We start from the raw sequence: 21,719 nt of genomic DNA on the forward strand, positions 1-21,719 counted from the left end.
TTTTAAAGGAAGCCTTTAATAATAAACAGTAAACATTTTGGCAACAATGATCTTTTCGAAGGCTCTGCACTTAAGAAACAAAAAAAGACAAAACTAGATGTGAGACTTATTCCAAAAATGCAAGGCTGGTTTAATACCTAAAATCAGTAACATGCCATATCAACAGAATAAAGAACTATCTTGACAGAAGCAGAAAAAGCATGTGACAAAATCTAATACCCTTTCATTATAAAAACTCAACGAACTAGAAATAGAAGAGAATTTCCCACAACTTAAAAAGGGTATCTCTGAAAACCCACAGCTAACATCATACTTGGTCAAAGGTGAATGCTTTCTCTCTAAAATCTAGAACAAGACACAGATGTTCACTCTTGCCATATCTATTCAACATTATACTGAAAGGTCTAGCCAGGGCAACTGAGAAAGAAAAAAGGGCACCTAGATTTAAAAGGAAGAACAACTATCACTATTTGCAGATAACATGAGCTTGTAGATACAAAATCCTAGGGAATCTACTAAAACAGAATGAGTTCTTGCAAGGCTGAAAGATAAGAGATCAACAGTCTATTGTATTTCTATACACTTATAGTGAACAACCCAAAAATGAAAATAAGAAAATAGTTTTCCATTTATGATAGCATCAAAAAGAATAAAATGCTTATGAACAAACTTAACAAGAGAAGCACAAGCTTATACCATGAAAACTAGAAAACACTGTTCATTCAAAAAAATTAAAACCTAAATAAATGGAAAGACATCCGATGTTTATGGATGAGAAGACTTAATATTGTTATAAAGATAATTTACCTCGTGCTCGCTTCGGCAGCACATATACTAAAGATAATTTACCTCAAATTGATCTACAGTTTAATGCAATCTCTATTAATGTCACAACTAGCTTCTTTGTAGAAACTCACAAAGCTGATCCTAAAATTCTTGATCCTAAAACTCAAGGCACCCAGAATAGCCAAAACAATCTGAAAAAGAACAATTAGTTGGAGGACTCACACTTCCTGATTTTTATTATTTATTTATTTTTGAGAGAGAGAGAGAGAGAGAGAGAGAGAGAGAGAGAGAGAGAACATGTGCATGTGAGCAAGGGAGAGGGGCAGAGGGAGAGAGGGAGAATCCCAAGCAGATTCTTCATTGAGCATGGAGCTCCAACGTGGGGCTCGATACCATGACTCTGAGATCATAACCTGAGTCAAAATTAAGAGTTGGAAACTCAAATGACTGAGACAGCCAGGCAGCCCTCATACTTCCTGATTTTATTTTTTTTTAATGTTTATTTTTACTTTTATTTTTGAGAGAGAGAGAGAGAGAGAATGCATGTGAGCAGGGGAGGGGCAAAGAAGGGGTTGGGGGGGGGGGCGGAACAGAGGATCTGAAACAGGCTTTGTGCTGACAGCACAGAACTCACAAACCTGTGAGATCATGCCCTGAGGTGAAGTTGGACACTTCACTGACTGAGCCACTCAGGCACCCCACACTTTCTGATTTTAGAACTTACTACAAAACTACAGTAGTCAAGGTAGTGTGGTATTGGCCTAAAGAGAGACATAGAGATTATGAAATATAATTGTGAGTCTAGAAATAAACCCTCATATTTATAGTCAACTGATTTTCAACAAGGGTCCCAAAACATTTCAATAAGGCATAAGAATAGTCTTGGCATTCAAATACCTGGATATCCACATGCAAAAGAATAAAGTTGAACCCCTGTCTCACACTATGTACAAAAACTAACTCAAAATGGATCAAGGACCTAAATTTTCAGAACTAAAATTATCCGCAAGAATTACAAGCAGGGACTTGAACAGTTAGTTGCACATCAATGTTCATAGCAGCATTATTCACAATAGCCCAAAGGTGGAAACAACAAAAGGTGATAAATACATCAATAAATTATTATTATTCAGTCTTAAAAAGGAAGGAAATTCTAAGACATTCTACAACATGGGTGACCCCTGAATATTATGCTCAGTGAAATAAACCAGTCACAAAAGGACAAATACTGTATGATTCCATGTATATGAGGGACCTAGAATAATCAAATTTAGAGACAGAAAGTAGAATGATGGGGTGCCTGGGTGGCTCAGCTGGTTGAGTGTCTGACTCAATTTTAGCTCAGGTCATGATCTCATGGTTCGTGGGTTTGAGTCCCACATCAGGCTTTGTGCTGACATCGAGGAGCCTGTTTGGGATTCTCGCTCTCCTTTTTTCTCTGCCCCTCCCCCACTTGCATGCACACACGTGCGCGTGCCCTCTCTCTCTCTCTCTCTCTCTCTCTCAATAAATAAACAAACTTTAAAAAAAAATGGTGGGTTGCTAGGGGCTGGGAAAGGGGGTAAATGTGGAATTACTGTTCAATGCAAACAGATTTTCAGTTTGGGAGATGAAAGAGTTCTACAGATGGATGGTAGTGATGACTGCACAACTTGAATGTACTTAATGCCACTGAAATGTACAAGTAAAAATGTTTAAGAATGGCCAATGTGATGCACATTTTGCAATAAAAAAAGGTGAAAACTTACATATAGCAGCATTGGCTTATAAAAGCCAAAGTAGAAACAATCCAAATGCCCATTAACTGATAAACAGATAATTAAATGTGGTACATACATACGATAGAACATTAGGCAATAAAAGGAAATTAAGTATTGGTATGCTCCAACATGGCTAAACCTTGAAAACATTATGCTAGGCAGAAGCAGCCAGTCACAATGAATCACACAGTATATGATTCCATTTACAGGAAATGTCCAGATAGAGACACTAAAGCAGATTAGTGATTGCCTATGCCTAGGGAGGAGAATGAAGACTGACTGCTAGTGGATATAAGATTTCTTTTTGGGTAATGAAAATGTTGTAAACTTAGTTTAGTAATGGTCATACAACTCCGTGAATATACTAAAACCACTGAATTGTACACTTTAAAAGGGCAAATTTTATGATATGGAAATTATATTGCAATAAAGATACTAAAAAAACCCACTAGATATAAAGGCTATTTCTGTCTAAGATAATCATGTATAATACAATTCTGTTACCAGCAGCAACATTGTAGCACATCTTTTTATGGTGGTGGAGAGGAGATGGGAGCAGAGGAAATGAAAAGAATCCCTTTTAACATAAGACTATTATTTTCAAATCTAGAGCCTAGTCCTTGATACACATGAAGAAAATAGTTATAAAATCCCAAACTAAAAATGGTCTATGTTCTAGACAAATTACTGAAATAAATAAAGGAAAAGCAGCTTGATAACAGTATGAAGAGCACATGCTTTGCAGTCACATACATCCAAGTTCTAATACTCATGGCTCAGAAGTCACTTGTTAGCTATGAGAAGTTGGGTGATTTATTAAGTTTCAGAGAACTTCTGTTTGCCTCCCTGAAAAAAGAGGATAATATCACATGCCTGTCTGGGTGCTGCTAGGATAAGAGAATGCATATACATATATGCAGCACCAAGAACACACCAGGTGTTTCAAAACTGGTTTGGTATTATTTTGACCTCTAAGTTTCTTAAAAGTTTGAAAGTAAGCAAGTATTTGCTATAGCTTCTAAAAATAAGCAAAAATTGCTAAAGCAGTACACATGCTGATACGGTTAGCATAACGTGTCTATCCTTGTTGCACTGCTATTGGAAAGCGTGTCCTATTTAAGAACCTTAAAGATGTTTGTATTCTTAGTCTCAACAATCCTATGTCTAGGGATTTTCACAAAGGAAACAAACAAAATAAAAAATTTATATAAATCATGATGTTCATGGTATTAATATCCATAATTGTTAAATGAAGCAAACTAGGAAAATAATTTTCTAAGTTGCAGTACACCAACAATAGAGAACTGTGAAAATAAAGAAACATGGAAAAATATTTACAGTAAATTAAAAATACGTAAGCTGTGATTTATAACCGTGAAAATACATATTCATGTATCTAAAGACTTAGAATTAAAAGAATTCTTTTTTTTTTTCCAACGTTTATTTATTTTTGGGACAGAGAGAGACAGAGCATGAACGGGGGAGGGGCAGAGAGAGAGGGAGACACAGGATCGGAAACAGGCTCCAGGCTCTGAGCCATCAGCCCAGAGCCTGACGCGGGGCTCGAACTCACGGACCGCGAGATCGTGACCTGGCTGAAGTCGGACGCTTCACCGACTGCGCCACCCAGGCGCCCCAGAATTACAAGAATTCTAAATAGAATTAAAATTACAGGCACCTTTTCCCTATTCTAAATAGGCAAACACTTACTTGAGAAACTGGCTCTTAGCTGTACTTGGGTCACCAACAATGCAAACATTTATGTCTCCTCGAAGGGAGGTTCCTTCCCCTGTTGTCTTTGGAACACCACCAAAGAGCATCAGGAGGACACCCCGTTTTACTTCATCGTTGCCTAAAACAAAAACACAAGGTATTTTTCAACATGAGATTAAACAATTTCATACCAAATTACAGGTTTACCAACCGAAAGAGCAGAAAAGAGCTGAAGTAAAGCCTAAGATGAACTAAAAATATTATGGCTTCTAACCTTGGTTCTCACTTTATGAATTCAAAGCCACCTAACCACTGTCAAATGTCTCTGTACCAAAGATGTCACAGATGCTTATGCCCGCCACCATCCCAAGAGCCCTTGTTTGTTTGCAAGTCCTACTTCCTACAGTCTTTCCTGATGTAGTACTTCTCAAATAACTCTCTCCATAAACTATGTCCACCACAGCACACTGCACTTGCTAGATCTTGCCCCTTACCCATTTAGCCCATCCCACCTCCCATACCCCTCCAGTAACCCTGTTTGTTCTCCATATTTAAGAGTCTCTTCTGTTTTGTCCCCCTCCCTGTTTTTATATTATTTTTGCTTCCCTTCCCTTATGTTCATCTGTTTTGTCTCAAGTCCTCATATGAGTGAAATCATGATTTTTGTCTTTCTCTAATTTCACTTAGCATAATACCCTCCAGTTCCATCCACATAGTTGCAAATGGCAAGATTTCATTCTTTTTGATTGCCGAGTAATACTCCATTGTATATACATATACACTACATCATCTTTATCCATTCATCCATCGATGGACATTTGGGCTCTTTCCATACTTTGGCTATTGTCGATAGTGCTGCTATAAACATGGGAGTGCATGTGTCCCTTCGAAACAGCACACCTGTATCCCTTGGATGAATACAATACCTAGTAGTGCAATTGCTGGGTCACTGCACTTGCTAGATCTTTCTAATGGCAGGTCTTGCTATTCTATCAAGAGTTTGAGGAAATGGTCCATGATTTACTTCTTTTGTATCACCAACACTGAACAGTGCTGAATATAAATACATGCTAACTGGACTGCTATGGGTGAGATAAGATGCTGAATGTGATTTATGGCCACTTCTACAAGCCATTTAGGACTCCAATATAAGAAGGAAATGTATAGTAAAAAACCTGGATCTTCAGAAAAGTGCTTCAGAAAAATGGGTTAAAAGACCCATTTTTTGTGTGCTAATTATTACGACTTTTTGTGAATTCTATCAACAAAGTGCTGGCACATTTACACAAACCACCCTTTAAAGGCAGAAAAAATCCATTCCACAAATAAAACTCTGACTTATGGTCTATGAAACAAGTGTGTTAGGAGGTGTTGTGGTTTTTAAATAGTCCACAAATTCTTTGATGCTTCTCATTTGAAAATGGAGCTTACTTCTCCTTTCCTTAGGAGTGGCTGGACTTAATAACTTGTTTCTAGAAAAATAGCATATAGTGAAGTGAAGGTGTGCAACTTCTGATACTAGGTCCCGAAAAGCATTTTTCTGTTTTAAATGTTTATTTATTTTTGAGAGAGAGACAGAGACAGGCAGAGAAGGACACAAAGAATCTGAAGCAGGGCTCGAACTCATGAACCGCAAGATCATGACCTGAGCCAAAGTCAGACGTTCAATTGACTGAGCTGTCCAGGCGCCCCCAGAGAAGCATCCTACTTCCTCCCTGCTTTGTCCTCGATGCACACTCTGGAAGAAGCCAGCTGCTGCGTGGTGAGAACAAACAGCCCCGTGGAAGAGATTCATTTGGCAAGGAATTATAGTTTCCAGTTAACAACTAGCACTAACAGGTAAGACCTTCTAAGTGGATCTTTCAGTCAAGTTTTCAGATGACTACAGCCCTAGCTGATGTCTTAGCTGTATCCTTAGGAAAGACTGAGCCAGAAACACTCAACCAGAACCACCTAACTGACCCATAGACTGTATGAGATACTGTTTCTTTTTTGAAGCCACTAACTTTTGGGGTAATTTGTAATGCAAAAATAGATTAACTTCTGGGGGGGGGAGTGGAGCTAAATAGAAATTTTGACACCGACTCAATTAAGGGAGGACACTCTAAAATCCATAGAGGATTATTAACATAGAGGGTATCAGTTCAATTTCATTGGTCAAATATTTAAAATTTTTTTTTTCAACGTTTATTTATTTTTGGGACAGAGAGAGACAGAGCATGAATGGGGGAGGGGCAGAGAGAGAGGGAGACACAGAATCGGAAACAGGCTCCAGGCTCTGAGCCATCAGCCCAGAGCCTGACGCGGGGCTCGAACTCACAGACCGCGAGATCGTGACCTGGCTGAAGTCGGACGCTTAACCGACTGCGCCACCCAGGCGCCCCTCATTGGTCAAATATTTAGATAGAAAAAAAAAGGTTACTTTTAAATAGTTAAAAATATATACCTAAGACAAATACCCATAATCTTTTATCAGTTCCTGCCCTAACTCCAATTCAGTATGAAAGGATGGAAAAAACATGGGTAAAGCACGAAGCTTAAAAATTAGTCATATCCTGGGATGCCTGGGTGGCTCAGTCAGTTAAGCGGCCGACTTTGGCTCAGGTCATGATCTCACAGTTTGTGAGTTCAAGCTCTGCATCGGGTTCTGTGCTGGCAGCTCAGAGCCTAGAGCCACTTCAGATTCTCTGTCTCCCTCTCTCTCTGCCCCTCCCCTACTCGACTCTGTGTCTCTGTCTCTCAAAAATAAACATTAAAAACAAAATTTTTTTAAATTTAGTCATATCTTTCAACATATAAAGGGAATTAAATGATGGTGAGCAATTAACAACCAAGAGCCAAAAAAACACAAAGAAACCACCAAAGGTACAGACATAGTACATGTAACCAAGAAACATCATGAAATCTCCTCAAAAATTAAACAAACAAAAATCAGGATATTAATCTAGTATTTTGGAATATACTTAAGTACATTTCTGCCCTAAAGCCAGAAAAAGAAGCCTAAATGACCTTTTATTCTTTTTTAAAAATCATGCTAAAACATACATACACAAAATTTACCATTCCAATAATTTTTTAAGTGTGTAATTCAGTGGAATGAAGTACACCCACTATGTTTTATAACCACCACCCTTATCCATTTCTAGAACTTGTCATCATCCCCAACAGAAACTTTATCCATGAAACACTAACTCCCCAATATCCTCCCCCAACAGGTAACCTCTTTCTACTTTGTGTCTTTATGAACTTGCCTATTCTAGGCACCTCATTTTAAGTGGAATCATTTGTCCTTTTGTAGATGACTTTTTAATATCCCTTGTAAGTCTACCAAAAAAACCTTTTGATCTGATTTATGTGCTGTAAGAAATCACTTATTGCTGTTTTTAAAAAAAATTTAAATTCCAGTAGAGTTAAACATACAGTAGTTATTGCTGCTTTTTAATCATCATTTTGATTTCAAGTTTATGTGACAAATGGAAGGCACTCTTACCATGAATAGTAGGGAACAGGCTGGTACAGAGATTGTGGTACAGATTTTTATCCTGACTCATTTCAAACACTTTCTCCCACTCCTTCACTGTCATTTGGTTCTTAATGCTCTCAGCCGTCTGTTCCTCATCTCGGAGCTCTTTTCCTCCAAACTGAGAGGTGGAGAAAGGAAAAATACTTGCATGGAAACAGTCAAAGTAAAGTGAAAGAGCTTCACTACAAACAAAAAATAGCCTGGGAGGTCAACTTCAGGATCTGTTGACTATAAAGGTTTGCAGAAAAAATCCCCATATTATTAAGGCCTAAGTTAATCAAGATATTGAAGAGTTTGTCATTTGTCCAATGAATTACAAACAAAAAAGCTACCACTGTTTTGTACTGTTATCTAAATGAATCGGAATGCTCACAAGATAAGCCATAATAAAATGTTAATCACTGATATGAAGATGAAAATGAAGTAAGAGAATATTACATTCACCCCTCTTGCAATGCTGTACTAGTTTCCAAACATTTTCTCACTGTTTTCCCACTCAGGACATAGAATCAAGCTCTACAGAACTATAATACCAGGAATCCACACAAAGAGCAAGTTAAAACAAAATTATCCCATAGGTAATTCATATCAATGCTCTTAAAGCACAGAGCTCTTGGGGCGCCTGGGTGGCGCAGTCGGTTAAGCGTCCGACTTCAACCAGGTCACGATCTCACGGTCCGTGAGTTCGAGCCCCGCGTCGGGCTCTGGGCTGATGGCTCAGAGCATGGAGCCTGTTTCCGATTCTGTGTCTCCCTCTCTCTCTGCCCCTCGCCCGTTCATGCTCTGTCTCTCTCTGTCCCAAAAATAAATAAACTTTAAAAAAAAAAAAAAAAAAAAAAAAAAAAAAAAGCACAGAGCTCTTAAACATGAAAACAAAAAGACTTTTCCTCAAGATCAGAAAGACATGAAAAAATCTGGTTTTAAAACTAAAGAATCATGGGGTGCCTGGGTGGCTCAGTGGGTTAAGTGTCTGACTCTTGATTTTGGCACAGGACATGATCTCACGGTTCATGGGTTTGAGCCCTGAGTCGGGCTCCACACTGACCATGCAGAGCCTGCTTGGGATTCTCTCTCTCTGCTCCTCCCCAGTTCATGTGTGTGCATGCATGTGTGTGTTCTCTCTCAAGAGAAATAAATTTAATAAATAAATAAAACTAAAAAACCAAACCACCCTGCTCCCCTTTAACAGTGACTAGAGGGGCGCCTGGGTGGCGCAGTCGGTTAAGCGTCCGGCTTCAGCCAGGTCACGATCTCGCGGTCCGTGAGTTCGAGCCCCGCGTCAGGCTCTGGGCTGATGGCTCAGAGCCTGGAGCCTGTTTCCGATTCTATGTCTCCCTCTCTCTCTACCCCTCCCCCATTCATGCTCTGTCTCTCTCTGTCCCAAAAATAAATAAACGTTGAAAAAAAAAACAGTGACTAGATAATTCAGTAGTTTCAGAAGCCTATACTGTGGCAGCCCCAGGGGAGGTCTTTCTCAATCTTGCCATTGTTAAGACTCACCCTTGGGTTGGTGGGTGCAACACAGCAGGCAAGAAAGACCAGCCTGTATGAAAGGTCCCTAACACCAAGAGCCCGGAGTCCTCGAATGCCTTCCGTTTCATATCCATCAACACCACTTACACGGGAATTAGTTTCAGCGCGTGCTCCTGAAAGAATGAATGATAGTTTGTTTTACAGCTCAAATACCAAAAGTGCTGAGAATCAAAATTGCTTAAAAAAACAAAACCTATAAATCCAAAGATTTCATTTAGGCTTTGAAATTTTTCAGAGCAGTGCTTTTTGTAGCAAAATTAATTTGTCTCTATTCTTATACTTCCTTGCTCACCCTCTGATTGGTAGCCAAAAATAAGAAAAGAAAGATTCGAGAAACTAAATGTTCTGCAGTTTAGGTAATGAGAATTGTTAAATGTGAGCTAAAGATTACTGACCTGGTATGCTAAGCTTAGAGACATCAGGCACAACAATCAATGTTCCTGTAAAGTCACACTTGTCACCAGCTTGAGCTGACTCCACAGCTTCAGCTCTCAAGATCACTTCTAAACTTCGGGGGATACTCCCTCGAGGAAGCTCAGCTTGGGTCTCTTGAATACGAACCTATAACAAAACAAATAAATGGCTAAGAATGAGAAGAGATGATCTTTCAAATGTCATACAATCTAAATTAATGCCACAAATATTGACAAATATTGATGTATTCCAAACTCTCACCGTTTGCAGACTTTTGACATTTGCCAAAATTCATCTTAAAAATTCTCTACCCCGGGGGAGAGAGGAAAATGGGTGATGGGCACTTGTTGGGATGAGCACTGGGTGTTGTATGTAGATGAACCACGGGAATCTACCCCCAAAAACCAAAAGCACACTTTACACACTGTATGTTAGCCAATTGGACAATAAATTATATTAAAAAAAAAACAAAAAACTCTATCCTGCAACTCCAATCTGAAGCAGGCTTCAGGCGGGTTCTGCCCCTAACGCAGGGCTCAAACTCACAAACCTCGAGATCATGACCTGAGCCTAAGTCAGGTACTTAACCAACTGAGCCACCCAGGTGCTCCTAAAAACTTCACTTTTAGTACACTTATCATCATGAGCTCAGTAATATGTGGAACTGCTCAATCACTATATTGTATACCTCAAACTAATATCACACTGTATGTTAAATATACTGGAATTAAAATAATAAAAAATTAAAAAAAATAAAAACTTCACTTTTACTCTCATTAAAAAAATTTTTCCAGGGGGTGCCTGGGTGGCTCAGTCGGTAAGCACCCGACTCTTGATTTCAGCTCAGGTCATGATCTCACGGTTTGTGAGTTCGAGCCCCACATTGGGCTCTGCGCACTGATCACAGAGCCTCTTGGGATTCTGTCTCCCTCTTTCTCTGACCCTCCTCTGCTCTCTCTCTCTCAAGAAATAAACCAGGGCACCTGGGTGGCTCAGTCGGTTGAGCGTCCGACTTCGGCTCAGGTCATGATCGCGCAGTCTGAGTTCGAGCCCCGCGTCAGGCTCTGTGCTAACAGCTCAGAGCCTGGAGCCTGTTTCAGATTCTGTGTCTCCTTCTCTCTCTGACCCTCCCCCATTCATGCTCTGTCTCTCTCTGTCTCAAAAATAAAAATAAAACGTTAAAAAAAAAAAACAATAAAAAAAATTAAAAAAACATTTTTCTGAGGTGCCTTGGTGGCTCAGTCGGTTGAGTGTCAGCCTTTGGCTCAGGTCATGTGTGATTTCAGTTTGTGGGTGCAAGCCCCATGATGGGCTCTGCACAAACAACTCAGAGTGTGGAGCCTGCTTGTAATTTGGTGTCTCCCTCTCTCTCTGCCCTTCTACCACTTGAGCGCACATGCACTCTCTCACTCAAAAATAAACATTAAAAAAAAAAAAAAACTCTAAAAAATTTTTTGCCCCTCCTTGTCCTGACTATGTAGTTAAATATTTGCTCTGTCCCATCTTCCTCCAAATTTTCAGGGAAATATTATGAAAAATTTCACATACTCAGGGCGCTTGGGTGGCTCAGTCAGTTGAGTGACTGACTTCAGTTCAGGTCATGCATGATCTCATGACTCGTGGGTTCGAGCCCCATATCGGGCTCTGTGCTAACAACTCACAGCCTGGAGCCTGCTTCTGATTCTGATTCTCCCTGTCTCTCTCTCTCTGCCCCTTCCCTGCTCATGCTCTCTCTCCTTCAAAAGTAAACATTTAAAAAAATTAAAAAAAAAAAAATTCACATACTCTATATACTCCACCTCAACACTACCTTTTTTTTTTTTTTTTTTTTTTTTTTTTTTTAAGTTTGAGAGAGAGCGAGAGCGCACAGGCTCAAACGGAGGAGGGGCAGAGAGAGAAGAGAAAAAGGGAATTCCAAGCAGGCTCCAGACTCAGCTCAGATCATGACACTGGGCTTGATCGATCTCACAATCCTGAGATCATGACCTGAGCTGAAATCAAGAGTCAGTCACCCAACTGACTGAGCCACCCAGCCAGGCACCCCAACACTACTGTCAATATTACTTAGACACACACATATTTTTACCGTATTATTTGAAAAATGCATAAAAATCAAAATACTTCACCCCTATTTTAGCATTCATCTCCTAAAAGTAAAGACATCCTATATAACCACAGTATCTTTACCATACCAAGAAAATTAAATAATATTTAATGCTATAAAATCTATTATCTAGACCATCCTTAAATTTCCTCAATTGTGAATAATGTCCTTTATTACAACTGTTTTTTGTTTTTTCAAACCAAGACCTAATCTAGATTTATACTTTATATTTGGCTATGTTCTTTTTCAAACACAAAACACCTCTTACCCAAAGTTGTTGGTGGAGTATGTGCTTCATATAAACTAAGTAACAAACTGATGCTACACTAAATAAGGGATAAAAACTGAAGTTAATATTAATTATTTTAGTGTGGTACTCATTCCCTCATGCTTGAGTGCTTGAGCAGCTGCACCTTTTCTTTTCCTTTGCCTATCACAGAGTTACTAAGTCCTGTACAGGTCTGAGACATGCGCCCCCTGCAACCTCATTCTTATTGCTACCATCCAACTCTTGCCCAGGTAACTACAACTATCTCATTATTAGTTTGTTGTTATATGCTATACATCAATGTCCCATTAATCTACCTTTAAAAAAGAAAGGTTCACATATATTCCCCTTTTTTATCAAGAAAGGTCTGAACTTCCCAACCTGAGATTTTAAGGCTCTGCATACCTACATGCCTCACACCAAATCATCCTTCAGATGATCTCCCAATTTGGCTCCTCTATTTCAATCATGATAATCCTCACTGCCATCAATAAACATGTCCATTTTCGCCTGTCCTTTTATTCATGCCTCCCTCCCTCCTAACCATCAACTTGAGAGTGTATCTAACAAGTTTCCACTTCTTCAAAGTTTTAACACTAGTTCTTCATCATCATCATCATCATCATCGTTTACTATTTATTCTCTCACAAAATATTCTGTCATAGTCTGAAGGAGCTTCCAATCCAAGTTATTAAAGTTTAAGACACATTTATACACTGATAATTGAAATCGGCATTAAGAGTTTTGGGTTTAAATCTGTAGTCACATATAATGATCTTCCACTTAGATAAAAACTGAATTTAACATTGTCTAAATAAGCTTGTAACAACTGCCATGTGCCTAGAAGTGAATTATTAGCATAGACTGAATCTGAAACAAACAGAAGTTAAAAAATACCTTTTGAAAATCAACAAATCTCGATTTATTTGTATCCAGCAAGAATCTCCTTCTGTTGGCACAAACTGGATTTCGGCAGATGTTCGGCTGTGTGTATTTGAACTGCTGTTCTACATCCTTGATCACTGTCTGACAGTCCAAGCACAAAAATGTCCCACTCACAAGCTCTGGGTGAACTGGATGAGTCCGTACCACCTGCCCACTGATGCGAGTGAGCAAACCAATTCTGGATGAGGTAAGTTCTCGAATTCTGTTTAAAGACAGATGTACCATTAGTAAATATTGTAAACATTCATTTTCAACCTAAGAAATATTTCCATTTTAATGACAGGTATTCAATGATAATTATGATAAAAACAAAAAACCAAAAAAAAAAAATACTAAATAAATAAACAAATAAATAAATGGAAAGAAGGAATTCTTTGCAGATTCTTCTCCAAGAATGATTTAGTCAATGTGCCTATTCCTAAATTACACAATGCTTATGTATTCACAGCAAAATACACAAATATGAAAAAGTAAATAAAGGATACCAAAGAAATGAAATTACAGTTATAAAACAAGATGATCCCATTTTATATGCAAATATATTTTTTGCTTACCTACTATTTCTAAATAAGCTGTATTAGTCTCATAGTAATCATACGAAAGACCTCAGCAACTCAGTTCAGAAACACTTCCTTTACCTCACAAACTCATTTTATATTAAATAACTTGGCCACTTTACAAGTAATTTCAGCAGTTTAAGTTTTCAAAATATCACTTCAATTTCTTCCACTGTATTTATTCTTTAAATAATTCCTAAAGGGGGGCGCCTGGGTGGTTCAGTCAGTTAAACATCCGACTTCAGCTCAGGTCATGATCTCGCGGTCCATGAGTTCAAGCCCCGCGTCGGGCTCTGGGCTGATGGCTCAGAGCCTGGAGCCTGCTTCCAATTCTGTGTCTCCCTCTCTCTCTGCCCCTCCCCCGTTCATGCTCTGTCTCTCTCTGTCTCAAAAATAAATAAAAACATTAAAAAAAAATTAAAAAAATAAATAAATAAAATAAATAAATAACTGCTAAAGGGAAAAAATGTGTTTAAAGTTATGCCACTTAGGGGCGCCTGGGTGGCGCAGTCGGTTGAGCGTCCGACTTCAGCCAGGTCACGATCTCGCGGTCCGTGAGTTCGAGCCCCGCGTCGGGCTCTGGGCTGATGGCTCGGAGACTGGAGCCTGTTTCCGATTCTGTGTCTCCCTCTCTCTCTGCCCCTCCCCCGTTCATGCTCTGTCTCTCTCTGTCCCAAAAATAAATAAAAAAAAAAAAACAAAACGTTAAAGTTATGCCATTTAAGCTCTGACAAAATTTTTCAAAGATTCATGAAATTCTCTAGACTTTCAGTTTTCTTATTTTCTCACTTGATTGATTTCCCCCCAAATGTCCCCTGCAGGATGTCCTGAAATATGACAATCCCCAGAAGCTGCTTTAACTTACTTTCCATTTCATCTCCCTAGAAAAATGATTTCTCCAAAACCAAACTTTATAGATAACTGAACCTAACTCTTTACATATAGAAGACTACCACCTTCCCACTTTTCTAACCATTAAGTGATGTGTATACTGTTTGGTGAATTCCTTTCCTTTCAAAGAAGAGTCTCTTACTTGTGTCTGGTAGGTAGGTCTTGGAATGCAACATAAAAATCCTTGGCAAGAGGAATCTCTTTTCGGTCTTTGACAAAGGTTTTCAAGGCCCGACATAGGTAAGGGTAAACTCTGAAAAGCAAACAAATAAAAATCACATGACATCTTCAAGAGGCCTACCAAGGCCCCCTTTACCTTTCATGCTTGCAAACAGCTAAGACTAAGCAATTTCACCTGGTTACAACCAAGCCTTAAAATTTAACTATGCAGGACACTTCTATCATTTATTCTAGGTCTATGAGTGTCTTCCAATCCTCTCCTAGCCCAACAAATAGATCTAAAACAACAGAAACACCAACGATAAAATCCTATACCCAAATACCTACTATCTTTATTTATTTTATTTTGTTGTTGTTGTTTTGTTTGTTTTATTTTAAATCCAGTAGAGTTTACATACAGTGTAATATTAGTTTCAGGTGTACAATACAGTGATGCAACACTTCCATACAACACCTGGTGCTCATCACAAGTGCACTCCTTAATCCCCATCACCTATTTCACCCGTTGCCCCATCCACCTCCCCTCTGATAGCCATCAGTTTGTTCAGTATAGTTAAGAGTGTGTTTCTTGGTTTGTATCTCTCTCTTTTTTCTTTGGTACAATTACACATTTAATAAAAAATAAAGACAGCAAGGGCCAGCAACTTAAGCAATAGAACAAACCAGACTAAAATTATTTCATATCCAATCCCAAAAGGTTCCTGAACTTAATTTCTTGTAGATTAAGAGATAAGGGAATTATAACAAATAAATTCAGCTTCATTATTCAATTGTGAAAACAGAGCTATAATATTTCATGCAATCTCTATTGACATGACTGACCCTAAAGAGGAAAATGATAAGGATTATCACATTTCAACTGAATACATATTTATGTACACCAGCTTTTGTTTGTTTGTTTCATATATTAAAAAATTACAGTCCCTTAAGGAAGAAATGCCACAATAAATGAAAGACCTTTTAACCCACAGTAAGGAAACATAACAAAGCCATTATGAATGATGCAGCAGGTTTAGGAAAATGAAAGGTACTATTAAATATGACAGGCTGTCACAAGAGAAATAGTAATCAATGTAATCATAGCAATAAAATAATATTTGTATTTTGTTTCTTTCAAGGAGTTAAAATAACGGACATCTTTTCTAAGTTAACAATTTCAAATAATATGACAAAAATAATAAAAACAAAGATAAAAATCTCTAAATCTGAAGCATATTAAAATTATTTAAAGTCTGCTCTACATGCTTTTGTCTTAAAATTCTGAGATAATTGCATTTGTATTCTTTTTTCTTTCCTGTGCATGATTATGTTCTTTCTTTTTATAATCTAGTATTCTTTTTTTTCCCTTAACTTGCTTTATTTTTTATTTTCTTAAATTTACATCCAAATTAGTTAGCATATAGTGCAACAATGATTTCAGGAGTAGATTCCTTAGTGCCCCTTACCCATTTAGCTCATCCCCCACTCCCACAACCCCTCCAGTAACCCTCAGTTTGTTCTCCATATTTATGAGTCTCTTCTGTTTTGTCCCCCTCCCTGTTTTTATATTATTTGTTTCCCTTCCCTTACGTTCATCTGTTTTGTCTCTTAAAGTCCTTATATGAGTGAAGTCATAGGATTTCTGTCTTTCTCTGAATAATTTCACTTAGCATAATACCCTCTAGTATCCACGTAGAGGATCCACATGGATCCACGTTCCATCCGCGTAGTTGCAAATGGCAAGATTTCACTCTTTTTGATTGCCGACTAATGCTCCATTGTATATATATAACACATCTTCTTTATCCATTCATCCATCAGTGGACATTTGGGCTCTTTCCATACTTTGGCTATTGTTGATAGTGCTGCTATAAACATGGGGGTGCATGTGTCCCTTCGAAACAACACACCTGTATCCCTTGGATAAATGCCTAGTAGAGCAATTGCTGGGTCGTAGGGTAGTTCTATTTTTAGTTTTCTGAGGAACCTCCATACTGTTTTCCAGAGTGGCTGCACCAGCTTGCATTCCCATCTACTATCTTTAAATAATCATTTGGCACCCACAGTACAGGCCACTCCTCTGTCCAAGATGACTATACCTAAACAATCTTGGTGGTTTACAATCTAGCAACACGGCCTCCTGTTTGGTGTCAAGGCCTAGTATATTTTTCTAGGTTTAATTCTTGATTGAAAAATGGACGAGGAGCAATATGTGTATGGACATGAGAGCAAACTGGCACTAACAATCCACTTGACTGGTTAGACTGAAGTGTGTATGTCCTCTTGAGGTAGGTTCCTAGTAGCTGTTGCAGCTTGGTTTGTTTCAATAATGGGATCTGAAGTCCTCTGAAAAATAAGCTTCTTCCTTTCTTTTTCTTTCCTTCCTTCCTTCCTTCTTTCTTTCTTTCTTTCTTTCTTTCTTTCTTTCTTTCTTTCTTTCTTTCTTTCTTCCTTCCTTCCTTCCTTCCTTCCTTCCCCTTCCCCTTCCCCTTTCCTTTCCTTTCCTTTCCTTGTTTATTTTGAGAGAGAGAGAGCTGCACATGTGTGCAAACAAGGGAGGGGCAAAGAGAATTCCAAGCAGGCTCCACACTGTCAGCACAGAGCCCAATGTGGGGCTCAATCTCGCAAATGGTGAGATAATGACCTGAGCCAAGATCAAGAATTGGATGCTTCTGGGAACCTGGGTGGCTCAGTTGGTTAAGGGGCTCACTTTGGCTCAGGTCATGATCTCATGGTTCATAAATTTGAGCCCCATGTCAGGTGCTCTGCTGTCAGCAGAGTCCACTTAAAATTCTGTCTTCCTCTCTCTGTCTGTCCCCTGCTCATGCTCGCTCTCAAAAATAAACAAACATAAAATAAGTAAAAAATTTTAAAAAAGCGTTGCATGTTTAACCAAATGAGCTATGCAGGCACCCCTGAAAAATGAGCTACTTTTAGGAGACAGAACTGCTGCATAGCCTATGTATAAGGTATGAGTAGAGGTGTTTCTACTACCAGCCCAGACTTTCTACCTCCCTCACAACTTTTTCTGCTGTGTATTCTCACAATAAACTCTGCTGCTTATCACCCCCAACCATTCTTGATGATTGGATATGACTAGAAACATTGAAACAGGTATTCCATCTCCCAGCCTACCATGTAAAGGAATGGGGCTGTCTCTCCTTATTCCTGGGTCTTAATTTTCTTTCACAACCGTCCACAATGTTTATTTTAACCTGGTTTTATTTATATATATACACATCTGTTTAATCTAAATGCTGACAAAGATTTATGTAAAAAGATGTTTCTTGCTTTATACAGCAATTAAAAATAGGAGCATCTGGGTAGCTCAGTCAGTTGGGCATCCGACTTTGGCTCAGGCCATCATCTCATGGTTTGTGAGTTCGAGCCCCGCATCGGGCTCTGTGCTGACAGCTCAGAGCCTGGAGCCTACTGCAAATTCTGTGTCTCCCTCTCTCTCTGCCCCTCCCCTACTCACGCTCTGTCTCTCCCTCTCTCAAAAATAAATAAACATAAAAAAAAAAATTTTTTTTTTTTTTAATGTTTTCAAGTGGCACCTAGGTGGCTCAGTAAGTTAAGCGTCCAACTTAAGCTCAGGTCATGATCTCACAGTTTGTGAGTTCAAGCCCCAATCTCTGTGCTGTCAGCACAGAGCCTGCTGCGGATCCTCTGTCCCCCCACTCTCCGCCTCTGCCCCTCCCCGTCTCGTGCTCTATCAAAAATAAACATTCAAAAAAATGTTTTCAAAAGATTTTATATGACATGGAAAAATGTTATACCGTTATGTGAAATGGCAGGAGACTGTGTCTACAATATGATCTCAATAGTTACATACACCTAGAAATACAACAAAATGTGCCAGAAGATTCTTAGGAAATTCCACATTTGCAGACCTGCTCATTCATGATGGTTATCTATGGATGGTGGAATTACATATGTATTCCCTCTACTCATCTCTACTTTCTCTATTTCCTACAACACACACATTACTTTTATAATCAGAAGAAAATTAACCTTTAAGAACAACAATGTCATTTCTTTAAAGACACCCCTGATCAAGAACAGGATCCACACACTTTCTCAAAATACCTACTCCTAGGGCCAAGGGAAAGGATTAAATGAATGACAGACCAAGAGCACTGAATGCCTGACAGAAAGTAAGCGATCCTCTGAAAACTTAGGAAAACTACATAGAAAGCAAAGGTTTCAACATTTGGACGTGTAAAATATTCAGCTCCACAAAGGCCTAAATTTGTTCAGAGCAATACTAAAATGACCACTGGCTGTATCAAAGGGCCTCTCCTTCTGCCTCACAAATGAGTACTTCCAGTCCTAGAAGAGCTGGCTTCACAGGTTCCATGCCTATTTAAAGTAAAGAAGATTAATATAACATACCTATAGAACTCCTCTTGAATGGTGGTAGAAAGTTGTTGATTAAATTGCTCCAGGTCCACAAAACTCACAACCAATGTGTTTCTCTCAGGACGAATGAGCTCCTCTGCTAATTGCAAGTACTTAATTTCTCCATCACTGTTCTGGAACCTGTAGATACACACAAGTCCTATTAAATTGAAGAATTATGCAGTAAAAAGAAGAATCCAAATGCCTGGTAAGTCGGTGTATCGGTTAAAATGACCATCAGCTTTAGGGTCAGACAGGCTCATTTCACTAAATGCATAACATGGGCAAGTACTTATCCCACCTTTTTGAAAAAAAAAAAAAAATTAAGACGTCATTTATCTCATAAGATTACTATGAAGTTTAAATGAGAGAAAGCCTGTAAATGCTTTGCACAGAGCCCAGAACACAGAAAAACTAGGCCTAAACTGCATTTCTTCATTTAATATTTTCTAATAAAAAATGCCAACTATCCTTTTATTATTGTTGTATATAGTTAAGATTGGAAAATATTAGGGGCGCCTGGGTGGCGCGGTCGGTTAAGCGTCCGACTTCAGCCAGGTCACGATCTCACGGTCCGTGAATTCGAGCCCCGCGTGGGGCTCTGGGCTGATGGCTCAGAGCCTAGAGCCTGTTTCCGATTCTGTGTCTCCCTCTCTCTCTGCCCCTCCCCCGTTCATGCTCTGTCTCTCTCTGTCCCAAAAATAAATAAATGTTGAAAAAAAAAAAAAAGATTGGAAAATATTAAATGAAGAAATGCAGTTTGAAATCTAAAGATTCAATTTCTGTAGAGAAAACTGACAGACTAGTTGTTGATTTAAGAACATGAATAAAAATAAATACAGAAATGAGGTGCTTCAATGCCCAAGTCCTCAGAAAAACAGAAACATATACACACAAAATTAAGGATTACCACCACCATTTTTGCTTTTTGTCCTTTTAACATAAATGCAGATTCACTTGGAACCAAAAATCAATTCCTTCTTCAAATACAGCATACCTAGCTGTCCAATATTTACTGAACATCTATCTGCAAAGCATTACACCAGAGATACTTAAAGCTAAAAACGACAGTGTTGTTCCTGCCCTAGGACTGACATGATCATAGGATCATACCCTCCTATTAAAGAGGTAGCAAGAGAACCTAAATGTCCATGACAAATGAGTAAAGAAAATGTATACATATACAACGGAACACTACTCAGTCTTAAAAAGTAAATTCTGCTATACGTGTCAACATTGATAAACCCTGAGGACATTACACAAAATGAAATACGCCAATCATAGAAAGATAAATACTGCATGATCCTACCTATATGAAATAACTAAATAGTCAAATTTATAGAATCAAAGTGGAATGAGGGTGGCTGGTGGGCTCAGTTGGTAGAGCATGTGACCCTTGATCTCAGGGCAGGGAGCTCAAGCCCCAGGTTGGTGCAGAGCTTACTTTAATTAATTAAATAGTGGAATGATGGCTGCCAGAAGCTAGAGCAAGGGAGGAAAATGTGGAGTTACTAAGCAACAGTCAAGTGAGACTGAATAAGCTTTAAGAGATCTACTGTATAACATTGTATTTACAGTCAATGATAATGTATTGCATAGTTAAAAATTTGTTAAGAGGGTAGATCTCATGTTAAGCGTTCCTTTAACAACAAAAGAAAAAAAGGAGATACAAAAAATGTGCTGTGGGATTATAAATAATTCTGCCCAACAAGAACATCCAGAAAGGCTTCAAGCATTTAAAAGATGACACTGGAGGGGCACCTGGGTGGCTCAGTTGGTTAAGCATCTGACTTTGGCTCAGGTCATGATCCCATGGTTTGTGGGTTTGAGCCCCACGTCAGGCCCTGTGCTGACAGCTCAGAGCCTGGAGCCTGCTTTGGATTCTGTGTCTCCCTTTCTCTCTGCCCCTCACCCACTCACGCTTTGTCTCTCTTGATCTCTCATAAATAAATAAACGTTAAAAAAAAAATTAAAAAAAAGAGTACATTGGAATTCAGCCTTGAAAGATGTTTAGAATTTGAAAGAAAACAAAGCAAACACAAACACCAAAAAAACTCCAGTAGTGGTTAGACTCACTATAGATGTTTTCAAGTGGCAATGTCAGAAAAGGTAGAGGAATACAGAGATGACAGGCTGGTTGTGGAAGATGAAACTGGGAAGAGGAGCTGTGAAGAATTTGAGACTTTACTCCATAAACAAGGGCAAATCAAAGCTGGAATTCTGAGGGGGAGTTAACACCCCCCACCCACCCAAACAGAGTGATTTATTTCTCTCATTCATCATTATCCCCAGCATCCAGCTGTATGGTAAACTGCAAGGCAGTTAAGGCAATCATATTCTTCATTAAAATGAAACATTAATTGAGGACTTTTGTAATGTGGTATGGTGGCTAGGTGGGGTTAAGGATGGGATTTACATTCAAGACAGAAGTGGCTGACAGGTAAAGACACGGTAAGTTTCATTACCAGAGATAATGGAAAATGGCACCTCACCAGCATAAGGGAAGAAAGGATTGGTGCTGCCTGAAAGATTTACAGAGTTTCACAAAGGAGGTATGAGTCTTAAGCTGCGGTTTGAAAGATGAATAGCTGTCAGGCAGAGAATAACAACGCCAAAGACGGGGGATATAAATTATGGTTTCAAATGTATCAGAATTTCATGAGAT

General features: G+C 38.8%; 1 protein-coding gene across 1 annotated transcript in view; it reads right to left on the reverse strand.

Annotated features, from left to right (window-relative positions):
• The window catches only part of MCM6 (minichromosome maintenance complex component 6), a 40,136-nt gene that overhangs the window by 16,994 nt on the left and 1,423 nt on the right, over window positions 1-21,719 (reverse strand). Inside the window, exons 2-8 of the mRNA XM_025935111.2 lie at window positions 19,049-19,195; window positions 14,637-14,747; window positions 12,999-13,248; window positions 9,711-9,876; window positions 9,283-9,428; window positions 7,750-7,900; window positions 4,257-4,398 (exon numbers count right to left, since the gene is read on the reverse strand). Coding sequence (XP_025790896.1) covers window positions 4,257-4,398; window positions 7,750-7,900; window positions 9,283-9,428; window positions 9,711-9,876; window positions 12,999-13,248; window positions 14,637-14,747; window positions 19,049-19,195 — 1,113 coding nt within the window. The remainder of the gene's footprint in view (window positions 1-4,256; window positions 4,399-7,749; window positions 7,901-9,282; window positions 9,429-9,710; window positions 9,877-12,998; window positions 13,249-14,636; window positions 14,748-19,048; window positions 19,196-21,719) is intronic.

The sequence above is a fragment of the Puma concolor genome, chromosome C1 (genome assembly GCF_028749965.1).
Source record: "Puma concolor isolate L17-30 chromosome C1, mPumCon1.1.hap2, whole genome shotgun sequence".
NCBI lineage: Eukaryota > Metazoa > Chordata > Mammalia > Carnivora > Felidae > Puma > Puma concolor.